The following is a 15,131-nucleotide window of genomic DNA, read 5'->3' on the forward strand; positions in this document are numbered from 1 at the left end:
CTAATTTTTGCTTTTTTTTTTTTTTTTAAAGAGATGAGGTTTCACCATGTTGCCCGGGCTGGTCTTGAACTCCTGGACTCAAGCCATCTGCCTGCCTCAGCCTCACAAAGTGCTGGGATTACATGCCTGAGCCACTGCATCCAGCCTGCTTACTGGTTTTTAACACTTAGACTCAATCTATACACAAAGCATAAAAAATCTACTTATTAGTTATAAAGTAGAAAGCAAATGTTATATATCTCCAGTATAAAATTAATTATAATAAAAATTGGGAAGAAAAAAATTGGAAAAAAGAGACAGGAATGTAAGTGAGTTAAACGTACCATCCTTACTAGGAAGGAAAAGCCTCTGACTAAAGTTTATAAATCAAGAAATGGGGGGGAAGTGTATTATCTAAAGTCGTAATGTAATTACCAGAACAACTAGAGTGGGATAGAAAGACTTGACGTTTTATTTTGTCCCATCCAACAGTTTGAATATTTAAAAACATATATATAGCTTACTGGATATATATATATATAATATATATATAATATAAATATATATACACGCACACACACACACATATTTCTTTTGTTTTTTGTTTTTTTTTTTTTTTGAAGAATTTGTCATGGGGCCTTCTGGAGAGGAGGAAGGGGGAGTTTGTCTTTGGAGTACCTGAGGCGGAGAACTGAAAAGCAGTATCTGAGTTCCCCTGGCCTTGTGCGTATTTGTCATTCTGTAGATCTGAGCCTCTGTTATCTTCTGAGCCAAAGACACAAGAAAACTGACAGGCCTGTAGGGGCTCTTCCCAAATTGGAGGAGCGCCTGGTCTGCATCTCTCCTTGGGGATGTGGTTCAAGGACAGCAAAGGGGAGCTGGTTCTGCGTATAAAGAGCTCCAGGCCAGGCGCGTTGGCTCACGCCTATAATCCCAGCATTTTGGGAGGCCAAGGCGAGTGGATCACGAGGTCAAGAGATCAAGACCATCCTGATCAACATGGTGAAACCCTGTCTCTACTAAAAATACAAAAATTAGCTGGGTATGGTGGCACGCGTCTGTAGTCCCAGCTACTTGGCAGGCTGAGGCAGAATTGCTTGAATCCGGGAGGCGGAGGTTGCAGTGAGCCAAGATCGCGCCACTGCACTCCAGCCTGGCAACAGAGCGAGACTCCATCTCAAAAAAACAAAACAAAACAAAAAACAGAGCTCCAGCCAGGCCCTCACATCCTCTTTGGTTGAGTAATTTCAAACTATAAGCATGCTCCAGTGTCTCCCTTCCATCTCCTCCTCTAGAGAGAGCTGCTTTTCTCTTGTGCTGCTCTAAATGAAAACAAAGTGAGGGGTGATGCTCCCAGCAGTCATCCTGTTAGGTACAGATGGCGGTGGCATCTCCTCAACTTTCTTTGAAGTCTCTTGGCCATCCCTGTAGTGGAAGTGGCCATCTGAGACCCCACCTTTTCCACATTGCTTAGGCTGTAGGTTTCAGAAGTGGTCCCGGCTGTATCAAAACGTGGCTGGTGCATCATGGAGCTTCCCACATAGGGCTGTGCGTTTGGTAGCGCCAATATTCACCAAGTGACAGACAAGCAAGATAAGCTCTCTGCTTATCCGTTGACCTTCATGTTAGAGCAGTGGACACGTTTGCTTCCCAGGGGACATTTGGCAATTTTTTTGAAGACATTTTTTATTGTCACAACTTGGAGAGGGGAGTAACGGTGCTACTGGCATCTACAGACAGTCCCCAACTTAAGATGCTTCAACTTAGGATCTTTCAACTTTACGATATGGTGTGAAATTGATCTGTGTTCAGTAGAAAACATACTTTGAGTACCCATACAACCATCCTGTTTTTCATTTTCAGTACAGTATGTAATAAATTACATGAGATATTCAATACTTTATTATAAAATAGGCTTTGTGTTAGATGATGTTGCCCAACTATAGGCTAATGTTAGTGTTCTGAGCACATTTAATGTAGCCCGGGCTAAGCTGTGATGTTTGGTAGGTTAGGTGTGTTAAATGCATTTTTGGCTTATGATATTTTCAACCTAATGGGCTTATTGGGATGTAACTGCATCATAAGTCGAGGGGCATCTGTAGTGTGTAGAGACCAGGGATGCTGCTCAATATCCTACCATACACAGAATAGCCCCCCCATAAGAAGAATGATCTGGCCCTAAATGTCAGTAGTGTTGAGGTTGAAAAGCCTTGTGTTAGCGTCTAGGAGAGAAGTTGTGGGTAGAGTGAAGAATGGTCCTGTATGGGAAGTTGAGAGACTTACAGTCCGAGTAACCTTACTGAAATCATTTCATGTTGGCAAGTCTCAGTTTCTGCCTTTATAGTAGCCCCAGGCTACCTCTAAGATCCTGTCCAACTTCAACATTTCCACCACCTGCCCTCTGGGTAGAGTGGTTTAACAGGAATCCATGCAGAGAACAAGAGCAGAGGGGACACAGGGGCTGCAACTCCCCACTCCAGGGACACTATCTCCTGTTTCCAAGGCCTGAAGCCAGTTGTGTGTCAGAGGCTGAAATGCTGATTGAAACCAAAACTTCCATTCAACATGACAAAGGGAGAAGGGGGATCTCATTTCTAATTAATCAAATACACGTTTGAACTGAAAATTGGGAATTAACAACCTGAGAGTTAACAGTTACTATTTAAGGCCGATATCTTACTGTTTGATTCAAACTGTTGCATGTTACAAGTATTTTGTGTATTGTACTAGTAAAATGGGGAAAAGAAGGTTTTTGTAGGTGGAATGTCAGGCGATTTTTTAAGCACATTTTGTTGTGTATATGTTTTCTTTGCAGCCATTTTTCCTTAATTCACATTTTAAAGTTACCTGAAGCCCATCCTCACACACAGCGGCCCCCCACTAACCACCACGCTCCCCGCCTGGTGTGGCTTGCTAGCTCGATGTCTGACCAGTCCCCAGGTGTACGATGTAAGTACTGCACGTCAGGGTTGGAGTCCTGTCACCATGCCGGGGCAGTGTCTTACATAGGAAAAAGAAACCATCATACTCATGCCTCCAAATCCACAGATTTTTGCTTCTCTAATAAGCTGATTAGAAATGGCCACCTTACATATGTTCATAGATTTTGCATAGTAACAGAGAAACCTTTTACCAGGGTAATGGGATTCCCCAACATCGGCCGCTGTGGTATAGTAGAACACTGGATTTGGAATCAGAGCCACTGGATTGGAATGCAACCCCTGACAGGCCATAGATGTGCTCTGCATCTCAGTTATCAGTTCTTTCTCTCTCTCTCTCTCTTTTTTTTTTTGAGACGGAGTCTCACTCTGTCACCCAGGCTGGAGTGCAGTGGTACAATCTCGGCTCACTGCAACCTCTGCCTCCCGGGTTCAAGCAGTTCTCTGCCTCAGCCTCCCGAGTAGCTGGGATTACAGGCACCTGCCACCACACCGGGCTAATTTTTGTATTTTTAGTAGAGACAGGATTTCACCATGTTGGCCAGGCTGGTCTTGAACTCCTGACCTCATGATCCACCCACCTCGGCCTCCCAAAGTACTGGGATTACAGGCGTGAGCCACCATGCCCGGCCTACATCTCAGTTTTCTAATCTATAAAATGGGCCTAGTAGTACGGGCTGGCTGGGAGCATTAAATGATGAAATACATGAAGATACACTGAACCACAAAGCATGCAAGGATTCCTTTTCTAAAATAGTTTATTTATGTTGATATGGTTAGGTCCTTTCTTTCCATTTTCAGATTCTAGAAATAGACTCAGCACAGTATGAAAAGAACATGTACACTGGTGGACGTCTTAGATTTAGGGCTGACTCCTGAACTCCTGGTGTGGGTTGCAGGGTACAGGGCAGAGAGGTAGAGAGAGCAAGGTAGCTACCCACGTAGAAGGAGTAGAGGAGAGGTCAAAGGCCTTCCTTCATCCCTCTTCGACCATCCTAATCATCTTGTCACTAACACAGTCATTATGCCCTAGAAGAAAAGAATTTCTAAAATTTGCGTACAGCTCTAGAGTTCACAAAGGCTAAGTTCATTCTTTGGGTCATACCATGAATCAGTGAGTACTGCAGCATTACAGAGAAGGGAAGTGCATCTCAGAAAGGATGTGAGTTGGCTCCGGGCCCACAGTTAGTAATTAGCTGGGACCCTCATGCAGGTCTTCACATTCTTAGCAAATAACCTGCAGGTTACTTGATTGGTGATGAGAAGGCAGAACACAAAGCCTAGATCTGAAAGAGAACTGCCCTAAACAGGTAAGTTCTAACGAGGGGTAGCAGGGTTAGGAAAGGCGGTGCACATTCATGTGGTACAGAGGGGAAAGGGATGTGGACACCATAGCTAGGTGGGGGCGCTGGGGCGGAAGAGAAGGGCAGCCACATCAGAGCAGCTGAGATTGGAGGATGCAGCTCCTTAAATGGCACGCTCTTCCTTCAGGAACAGGGATGACAACTGCCAAGTCACCGTGTGTCCTAAACCCACTGCTGCAGAGAGTAAGCTCTGTGTGTCTGTCATCCCTAGGCCCTCGGACCCCTCCTTGGCCCCCTCAGAGGAAGGTGACCATTGAAAAGTCCTGGTAGGCAGCAACAGAACTTTACACTTGGAAACTCAGCTGGGCTACTGGGTTTCACCCCCTTCACAGCAGGTTCTGCCTGGTAAAAATGTAGTTCTGCTTGGAGCTGTTGCTTGGAACAGCTGTTGCTTGGAACAGCTGTTGCTTGGAAATTTCACCAAATGTGACAGTAGCGTCTTAAGTATCTTAAAGTATCTTAAAGTCTTAAGTATCTTAAAGTATCTTAAAGTCTTAAGTATCTTAAAGTATCTTAAAGTCTTAAGTATCTTAAAGTATCTTAAAGATAGTTGAACTTCCAACACCTACGGCTCCTCCCCATATAAAAATGAAATTCCTGTGCCACCTGTGATAAACTGGTTTTAAATGACAAAAAGAAATATGTAGGATGGTGAGAACACCATTTCCGTAGAACTGCTCCCAGTTTGTAAAGTGATGTCTAATGCTTGTGGTAACTTTTAAATGTAATATCTATCAGCCTAAATAATAATGCTAGTTACCTGTTAGGTTAGAAGGACACAAACCAATAGATTAAAAACTTAGTTTTGTAATTTCTCATCCTGCTACTAGCTTACTTAAGAAAAGCTGTCTTGTGCTGAATGCTGAATGGTTTACTCAGTTTGGCCCGCTGTCTAAAGTTGTAGTAGGGGCCCTTTACATACATCAGCGGAGACAAAGGGTGCTGACGGCATCTCCACTTCTCCCACTAATGAAGCCCCAACTGTGATTACACTTTCTGATCTTTAAGTTTCACTGGGTTTATATATATAAATTTGTTTTCTAACTCTAGTCTCTTCTAAACACTTTGTAAAACTTTCCATCTTAATCGGGTTTTAATAAGGATCACGTTTCATGTCTATGTAATAGTAAAACAACAAACCCACTATTAAAACTTTATAAAAACCTTATCTAATCTGAAGCTTACTAACCAGTCCCTTGCTCATAGATTAGGAATATCTGGACTCGTTTGAACTCGGCATAAACTCAGCAAGCTTACAGTTGCATCAATTTCAACTGCTTCTCCCAGCAGTTCAAGGGACCACTCCAAGTTTTCTTCTGGGGGTCATGCTTCAGCTGTGACTCCCCACAGCCAACCTAAGACTGAGTGACTTGGGCTTCTAGTGAGAATCACCCTCAGTCCTGCTGCTGCTGCTGCTGCTTTGAGCCGGGGTCCTGCCTAGGGTCTCAGCCAGCTCCAGATATGGTGGGGCCTGCTGCTGAGACAGTGGGAGCAAAGGGTCTCTTCAAAATTATCAGTGGAGGAACCCAAAGCTGACAGAGGTGAAGGGGCTCACTGCAAAGTTTAGTGCCTGGTGAGGGTCTCACACTGGGCAGTTCTCGTAGCTTTTGACACCTGTTGCGTGGTTCTTACCCACCATCTAAAAGGTGTTTTCTACTTTGCCAAGTTTATTTGGAGATTTCTAAGATGTTCATCCGTCATTATTTCCACTAATGTTAAACCACTTAGGTGTGGTAGCCCCCTTCCTGACAATGTTCTTTCACTTTTGAAAATGACCTCTGGTTACTTAAAATGCACACATCCCCACACACTGTTGTTTGCAGGTGTTTTCACTGCATTTTCATAGCAGACTTAATTGCACAGCTAGTTACATGATTATACAGACCTTCAGCGTAACAAAACAAACTTGTGTCCATCCTATCATCTCGAATTCAAGGGAACAGGTTAGTTTTATCATCTGCATGTAACATTAGTAGGCTTTGATGTCAGAATCACTCTCCATGGGTTGTTTGTTTTTTGAGACAGTCTTGCTCTCTCACCCAGGCTGCAGTGCAATGCTATCATCTTGACCCACTGCAACCTCTGCCTCCCGGGTTCAAGCAATTATCGTGCCTCAGCCTCCCGAGTAGCTGGGATTACAGCCGCGTGCCACTATGCCTGGCTAATTTTTGTATTTTTTGTAGAGACATGGTTTCACCATGTTGAGCAGGCTGGTCTCGAATTCCTGACCTCAAGTGATCCGCTCGCCTCGGTCTCCCAAAGTACTGGGATTACAGGTGTGAGCCACCGCGCCTGGCCTCTCCGTGGGTGTTTTTTTTGTTTTGTTTTGTTTTGTTTTTTTGAGACAGAGTCTTGCTCTGTCACCCAGGTGGGAGTGCAATGGTGCAATCTTGGCTTGCTGCAACCTCTGCCTCCCCAGTTCAAGCAATTCTCCTGCCTCAGCCTCCTGAGTAGCTGGAATTACAGGTGCCCACCACCACAGCCGGCTAATTTTTGTATTTTTAATAGAGATGGGGTTTCACCATGTTGGCCAGGCTGGTCTCGAACCCCTGACCTCGTGATCCACCCTCCTTGGCCTCCCAAAGTGCTGGGATTACAGGCATGAGTCACCACACCCAGCCTCCATGGGTTTTACTATGGCCTTGTTTCTGAATGACCTTTCCTTGAGTACTATGTCTGGGCTTGGGAGTTTCGCAAATGCAACGGGTTGACATCTAGTCTTGTTTTCTCCTGTCAGTGAATTTAGGCCCTGCTTCCCTCTGCAAAGAGTGAAAGTGGACCACATCACAGTTCATGCCCAGGGTTTCCTCTGTGGTGCTGTGGTGGGCTTTCCTTCATTTGCAGAATTACCCTTACCTGCAGTTATCCTGTGTTTGCCTCTGTCCTTCGATGGCTCCAAACCTTGAAGCAGTAAAATATGTGCCAGGACCATTTCCCTGAAAACTGGGAGCCAAGAGCCCTGGCAGAGAGATTTTGACAGAGATGAACAAAATCATTATGTAGCACATGTATGAATGGGAGAATTGGGATGTGCCGAGACAGGGAAGGTGAACTCCCTGGGAGTTGGAGATTCGGATGGGAGACGTAAGCTACTGGCTGGGTGCGGTGGCTCACGCCTGTAATGCCAGCACTTTGGGAGGCTGAGGCGGGAGGATCACCTGAGGTCAGGAGTTTGAGACTAGCCTGACCAATGTGGTGAAACTCCTTCTCTACTAAAAATACAAAAATTAGCTGGGTGTGATGGTGGGCACCTGTAATCACAGCTACTCAGGAGGCTGAGGCAGGAGAATTGCTTGAACCTGGGAGGCGGAGGTTGCAGAGGGCCAAGATTGCACCATTGTACTCCAGCCTGGGTGGCAAGAGTGAACTAAAAAAGAAAAAGAAAAAGAAAGAAGGCTACTGTAAAGCAGATTGAGTTTTGGGACTTTCTAAACACTGGTAAAGAGGAGGAAATTTGGGAGTTTAAAGCAAGTTTTAGAACTGTGCTCTGAGCATCTGCCTGAATACAGGACTTTTGTCTCATTGGGCATTTGCACCCTGCTTCGTTCCAGTGAGGATTTGAAGCAGCAAGTGAGAGGAGTTGCGTGCTTGCCTGTCAAAAATGCTGAAGCATTAGTTAAGTGGAGTCACATTGTAGACTGTGTGTAGGGAAGTTGACATCACTGAGAATGCAGAAAACAAGTATGTGATTGCTGCCAGTGAGTGCACAGAAATAAGTCTGGGAGAGGAAACTCAACCCATGAGTCTTCCCTAGCTGGTGCATTTACCTGGCATTCACTTAGCACCTACTGTGAGGTAAGCACCATTGAGGAAGGTGCCAAGGTGTGGAGAAGGAGGTCACTGCCCTTTGGCGTTTGTCATCTAGATGGGGCTGATCTGGGGGAATCTGCCCATGGCCTTGGGCAGTGTGACCGCGTGGGGGCCTTGAGGGGGTCAGAGAGGCCAGTTCGGCGCCCGGAAGGCTCTGTCTCATAAAAGGATGCAGGACTTCAGATGAGCTTTGAAGGGTCGGTGGGAAACAGGAGAGAAAAAATCAGTTTACCCAGCATATTTGACACTGTGTTTGCCCTTCTAGAAGGCAGTGCACAGTACTCAATAGGCCTCAATGCAGCGGGGGCGCTGGGTTGTGGCCCTCCCCTTGTTTTGTTGGTTAAATCTATTGGAGGAAGAAGGTCCTGTCTGACCTCATGCCGTCTCCAACACTCTCGCTACCATCTGATAGTTCAAGTGGTTGCAACTTTGCTCTCCCTGGATCATTTGATTCATCCACCTGAGGATGTGGCAGGTGGGTTTCCTATCAGGGTTTTCCTGTGGGGAGATGACAGGGGAAACAGGGAGGAAATCCTAATTATGGCTTGTCCTCTTCCCTGAATTGCTGTCTACGACAAAGAGTAGTTCCAATGTAAACAAGACGGGTTGGAGACGGTTTGTATAGGGCAGGAGACCCACCCAGAATGCCTACCCAGAGAAGACAGTACCTGAAACCTATTTGCAACGTTTGCCCAATTACCCTACTCTGGCCTTGCTTTGTGTGTTGATTGGGAAGCTGGAAATCCAGGCTGGTCTCCCTTTCTTCCCTTTTTCACTAACCCCAAGCTGTCACACATTGAATTCAGGAACTGTTTTCTAGTATTCTAAGTCCTAGTCCTGGCAACCGTGCCTGGCCCTCTACAGTTTACATCCAGTTACCACGCTAGAGGCTCAAGGCAGGCAAGTTTCATAATCCCCAGTTTTCAGATGAGGAGTTGGGATTGGGATTGGGGTTGGTGCCAAACCTGGAAGATATCAGTCTCTCATTTTTGTTGTTGTTGTTGGTTGCACTTTTCAGAACCAAGAGCCACTGAGAGAGGAAGACTCTGATTTCATCCTGACCGAAGGCGACCTGACATTGACCTACGGGGACAGCACAGTGACTGCAAATGGCTCCTCAAGTTCGCACACCGCCTCCATGAGTCTGGAGGGCAGCCGGAGAACGAAGAGCAGTTCGGAGCAAGTGCTGGAGCGAGACCTGGGAATGGGAGACCAGAAGGTTTCGAGCCGGGGCACCCGCCTAGTGTTTCCTCTGGAAGATAATGCTTGACTTTCCCCCCAAGTCCTGGCGCGATGGGGTAGGCTCCCGATGGGGTGAGGACAGCTGCAAGCCCTAGTGTTGTTTGAGGTGGGGCAGTGACTAGATTGAACTAACTCTTCTATTTTATTGGGGTCTGAAGCTATCGTAACACTTAAACTTTAACTCACAATGCAGATGGTGAGGCAAAAGTGTCTCTAAATTCAGACAAACGTAGACCTATTCCCACTTTTTTCACATAGTAGTGCGCTGTTTCAGAGTTAAACAAAAAAATAGCATGCTTTAATGGTCTCCTAATTCATTCACCTGCAGTATCTGAACAAGGCGAGGCAGGTGCTGGGCGGGGGGATTCCTCCCATGAGAGGCTGCATCTCAGTACACAGCAGTGCAAGTCAAGCTGACCATAGAAATATCAAGTTAAAGAGAAGGAAGGCAATTGAGATCGGAACGCCAAGGATTATGGGAAACTGGTGTTAAATGGGACAGAAAACATGAAAAAGCAATTTGGAGGCTCTGGCAACGAAGGCTGCTTGACTGCAACCTCATATCAGGATTCCTGACTTTATGCTGCCTGTGTTTTTTCTAGACTGAAGATTTGAAAATACATCCATGAACATTTCAACATGGAACGAAGAATTATAGTTCCTTCTCTGGCTATATCCATAAAGAAGTAGTTATGAAATGTTTAAAACCAAAGGCAAATAGTGTTATACTCTTATTTTTTAATTAATCTGAGGAAAGGAGGTATTTAGAAACTGATGATGGTATCACTGCAAAAAGCACCCAACTTTTTTTTTTTTGAGATGGAGTTTCACTCTGTCGCCCAGGCTGGAGTGCAATGGCGTGGTCTTGGCTCACTGCAACCTCTGCCTCATGGGTTCAAGTGATTCTCCTGCCTCAGCCTCCTGAGTAGCTGGGATTACAGGTGCCCACCACCATGCCCAGCTAATTTTTTGTATTTTTGGTAGAGATGGGGTTTCACCATGTTGGCCAGGCTGGTGTCAAACTCCTGACCTCATGATCCACCTGCCTTGGCCTCCCAAAGTGCTGGGATTACAGTTGTGAGCCACTGCACCTGGCCAGCATTCAACTTTTGAGGGCTACCATATGAGCTGACAGCCTAGGGAAATAATCACTAGGACTGAAGTATCTACTCTGGGTTTAGAAATGACACCAAATTTTGTAAGATGCTATTATCTGGGAAAAAGAAGGCAGCCAGAAACCTACAAGGCACCAGGCTAGAATTAAGAGGGAAAGAAATCTCAATGCAGAAAAATTACTGCAAAGAAATACAAGATAGTATTCTCAAGACTGGGTAGAATTCCAAACTTTGAGCTGACAAATGCATGAGATTTCAGTGGCCACCTGAGGAATCAGAGGGCAAACAATGGAACGTTAAGTATTTTCAGCCCACTAGAAAGTTCTGTCTTCTATAAGCTTAAGAATCCGAGTGTCTTTACACCACTGAGTGCCATGCAGAGAAGGGTCATTTTCCTTGTATCTAGGGAGGCTGCTGCACCAGCTTAACCTGTGGGTGTGATTTGAAAGTTAGGTTTTCAGTTTGGATTCTTTCTGGATGAGCTGTTCTGTCTGCCGACACCTGTAGTGCTGAAATACAGAAAGACCTCTTGGGAAAAGTTTGAGTTTCTCCTAATGTCTCTGTGCTTCAGTGCTAGCTTATTTTTGGCAACCCAATTTCTAAAAAATGCTTTCAATAACGTGGGCGTTTTTCTTTTCTTCTTTTTTTTTTTTTTTTTTTTGAGATGGAGTCTCGCTGTGTCGCCCAGGCTGGAGTGCAGTGGTGCGATCTCGGCTCACTGCAACCTCCGCTTCCCGGGTTCAAGCGATTCTCTTGCCTCAGCCTCCTGAGTAGCTGGGATTACAGGCACACACCACCACGCCTGGCTAATTTTTTGTATTTTTAGTAGAGACGGGGTTTCACCATACTGGCCAGTTTTTCTTATGATGGCAGACAAAATAGTGTGCCAGTCTAGTCCACCCGTAGCGAAATCAGCCATTTAATCTTCTCAATTCGCATGTTTAATGCTTAATTTTTAAATAAGACATTGCTTCACAACTTTGTGTTTGAATTGATAATTTGTGCAAATCAGGAAAATACGTATTTAATTAGGTTGAGCCATATGAGTTTGCTGATATTTGACCATTTTGTAAAAACAGGAGTGGCAATTTCATATGGTTCAATAAAATAAAATTGAGACCAGGCACAGTAGCTTATGCCCGTAATCCCAACACTTTGGGAGACTGAGGCAGGAGGATCACTTGAGCTCAGGAGTTCAAGACCAGACTGGGTAACATGGCAAAACCCTGTCTCTACAGAAATACAAAAATGAGCCAGGCATGGTGGCACATGCCTGTAGTTCCAGCTACTTGGGAGGCTGAGGTGGGAGGATTGCTTGAGCCCAAGAGGCAGAGGTTGCGGTGAGCTGAGATCATGCCACTGCAATCCAGTCTGGGCAACAGAATGAGACCCTGTATCAAAAAAAAAAAAAAATAAATACAGTTGAATGATTTTTATTCTCCTCTTTCCTTTTTATCTACAATAAAGTCCATTTTGATTTTATGGTCATCCATGGGCTTTGGAAGTTTGAAAAATGCTAAACAACCTACCCAAACCCATAAGGCCTCAGGGTCAACTAGGCTAGTGGAGGACTTAAGAATAAGACCTACACCCCACAGCCAGAGAAAGAGCTTTCATAGCCCCTGGAAGGGAAGTTCTTATATCCTGGGGTGAGGTTGCAGACAGCAGCTACCAGGCCTGGCAGAGGCCTGTATTATATATGTGCTGGAGTCCAGAACCAGCACAGGATTTTTTATCTAGCAGAGTTATCTCAGTAATGACCAGTCATGCCATATAAATCTAAAAGGCAAGGCTTGTTTTGTTTTCATTTTTGTTTTTGTTTCGCAGAGATGGAGAGATAGGCTGCTTGGCTCTTTGGTTGGGTCTTTATAAAGCTTTGCTTATCTTATATTGCTTACTTAATTTTGGAGGGAAAAAACTAACAGATACACCCTGGTGGTGGTTCTTTGTTCACCTCAAGGCTTTGTTGTTTTGTTGTTGTTGTTTTGTTTTGTTTTTTGTTTTGTTTTGTTTTAGATGGAGTCTCGCTCTATCCCCCAGGCTGGAGTGCAGTGGCATGACCTCAGCTCACTACAGTTTCCACCTCCTGGGTTCAAGCGATTCTCCTACCTCAGCCTCCCGAGTAGCTGGGATTACAGGTGCATGCCACCACACCCAGCTAATTTTTTTGTATTTTTAGTAGAGACAGACTTTCACCATGTTGGGCAGGATGGTTTCAATCTGCTGACCTCGTGATCCACCTGCCTCTGCCTCCGAAAGTGCTGGGATTACAGGCGTGAGTCACCGCCCCTGGCCATTATTTTGTTTTTTTTTTTTTTTTTTTTTTTTAGAAAGCTTTTACAAGATTACAAGAAATGACTCTCTTAGGGAAGAAAAATAACCACCCAGTTTCCCTTCCTAGTCTTAGTTCAATTCATAGAGTGTTGTGTTTATCCCCAAAGGGTCTTGTAGTCTTCATTGCAAACATTTGATTCTGATCTACTCACATACAAGGAAATGTAGATTGCCAAGACCAAACTAGAGGGGGGGGCTTCCCATCAGGGTTTTCCTGTGGGGAGATGACAGGGTAAACAGGGAGGAAATCCTAATTATGGCTTGTCCTCTTCCCTGAATTCCTGTCTACGACAGTGTAGTTCCAGTGTAAACAAGGTGGGTTGGGGATGGTTTGTATAGGGCAGGAGGCCCACCCAGAAGGCCTACCCAGGGAAGAGAGGGCCCAGAACCTAGTTGCAGCATTTGCCCAGTAACCCTACCCTGGCCTTTCTCTGTGTGTTAGGAAGCTGGAAATGCAGGCTGGTCTCCCTTTCTTGCCTTTTGTCACTAACCCCGAGCTGTCAGCCATTTGGAATCAGAACTGCTTTCCAGTGTTCTAAGTCCTTATTTGATTACAAATATTTGGTGAATCAAAGTAAGGCACTTTGGTCCTAATTTTTGACCTTTGGTCCTAATTTTTGTTTGTAAGATGTGGAGAATAACCCTGACCTTACCAGGGGTCCTGGGAATGTGAATCCATTCGTCAAGTGGTTCCACATCTAGAAGCATTTTGCCTATGCTGTGTCAGGCATCATTCAACACAAGGCCAACTATCTGCTGCCAGTCTGGCATAAGATCAGATTGAAACTGCTAAGTAATGGTACATCCAACTAAACAAAGTTCTTCCAAGAGAGTAAAAACCCAAGTCATCTTATACACGTATTTGTTCTGGGTTGGTGGGGATGACAGTTCAGCAGAGTCCGATGTTCTAGAGCAGAGGTTCTCAACCCTGGCTGTGAATTAGGATCATCTGGCCAGTTTTTGTTTTTAAATCAGTGCAAGGGCCCTCCCCTCAGAGATTCAGATTCAGTAGCTTCAGGTGGGACCTGGAATCCATGCTTTGTTTGGAACCTCAGGAGTGTTCTTGATGTGCAGCCAGGATTGACAAGAGCCTTTAGTCTAGAGCTCGCAGCAGACCCTATTTGGAATCTGATTTTAAAGAATGGCCTAGCAGATGAAGGTGTTTTTTTAAATTGTTAGTCATGTGAAACGAACTGAGTATTGATCAATAATACAGACTGGGCAGCTGTGAGAGAGTTTGATGCTAATCTTTGCAGAACTCAAGAACATACTCCATAAAGTACAGCTGAAAAGATCACGAAAACCTTGGAGCCTTCGAGGAAAGAGAAGGGTGACTTGGGGTATGTATGGGGAGAATTAAAAACCTGTCATCTTGGTTCCCACTTGTGGGGAATAAAGGGAAGGTATTGTCTTAACTGAGCTGCTGACTAATCAAGCATGAAGGTTTCTGGGAAGCTGTTGTTTTTTTTTTTTTTTTTAATTTCACCTGGAATTAAACTAATAGTCTCCTCTGGAGTCAGATTTTCTTTTCCTTCACCTATCCTCATGCCTGAGTCCACAGTGGATTCCTCAAAATAAGGGTTGGCCCTTTTACTGCTGGAGTAAAGTAGAAGGTTGTGGTCCTTTGCTATCACATGGTGATGGTGGTGGTTTCCGTAGCAGGTAATTAAGGAGATGCACACTTTTGTATAGCCCTGACAGAAGATGAAAGCTGCCATTCCTTTTAGTACGCTTTTTGAGAACTACCAGAAACCTGAACTTTCTCTCCTAGAGAAGAAAATTTGGAATTTAAATAAGGCCACATTTCTTCCTAGGAAACAAGCACAGGAAGGGCATATGGATCCGAGCATCCAGGGTGGTTACTGGGGTGATCAGACAAATAAGCATTGATGCCTGGAAGGCAGAAATCACACTGTGACATCAAATGTTTCATCAAGCAAACAGCAAGGAGCTCTTCAGGCTGTGTTCACTAGACCCGAAAATGTCCTCTGTGGTTTGGCTGACAAATGGAATCTCTTTAGAAAACATGCAAAAGGGTATCTCAGCTATCCATGAACGATTCGGTCTAGGACAAAGAACTAACAGTTCCTTCCAAAATAGAGGTCTGTTGGTCTGTTTCACGTCATCCCGTCATCCTATCTCTCCCTGTCCTTGTCTGCAGTGGAAGTTAATGTAATCATACCAGATGTTTAATGTGAACAAGTGATTTCCAAATGTAGAAACACCACTGATGCACTTAGGGGGAAAAACAGTGGCAGGGTGTTAGAGCATCTCAACAGAGGTGAAAATCGCCCACTTGGAAACCTACTGTGCACCTGTTGTGAGTTCTAAGAGTGTATCAGAAAGCT

General features: G+C 44.8%; 2 protein-coding genes across 2 annotated transcripts in view; one reads left to right on the forward strand and one right to left on the reverse strand.

Moving 5' to 3' along the window:
- Positions 1–9,619, forward strand: part of SLC9A7 (solute carrier family 9 member A7) — a 148,501-nt gene extending 138,882 nt beyond the window's left edge. The window contains exons 15-16 of the mRNA XM_030806702.1: positions 2,823–2,928; positions 9,111–9,619. Coding sequence (XP_030662562.1) covers positions 2,823–2,928; positions 9,111–9,362 — 358 coding nt within the window. The 3' untranslated portion in view covers positions 9,363–9,619. The remainder of the gene's footprint in view (positions 1–2,822; positions 2,929–9,110) is intronic.
- CHST7 (carbohydrate sulfotransferase 7) overlaps positions 1–15,131 on the reverse strand; it is a 194,258-nt gene that overhangs the window by 152,228 nt on the left and 26,899 nt on the right. The gene's annotated exons all lie outside the window — the stretch shown is intronic.

Source organism: Nomascus leucogenys, chromosome X (genome assembly GCF_006542625.1).
Source record: "Nomascus leucogenys isolate Asia chromosome X, Asia_NLE_v1, whole genome shotgun sequence".
Classification (NCBI taxonomy): Eukaryota; Metazoa; Chordata; class Mammalia; order Primates; family Hylobatidae; genus Nomascus; species Nomascus leucogenys.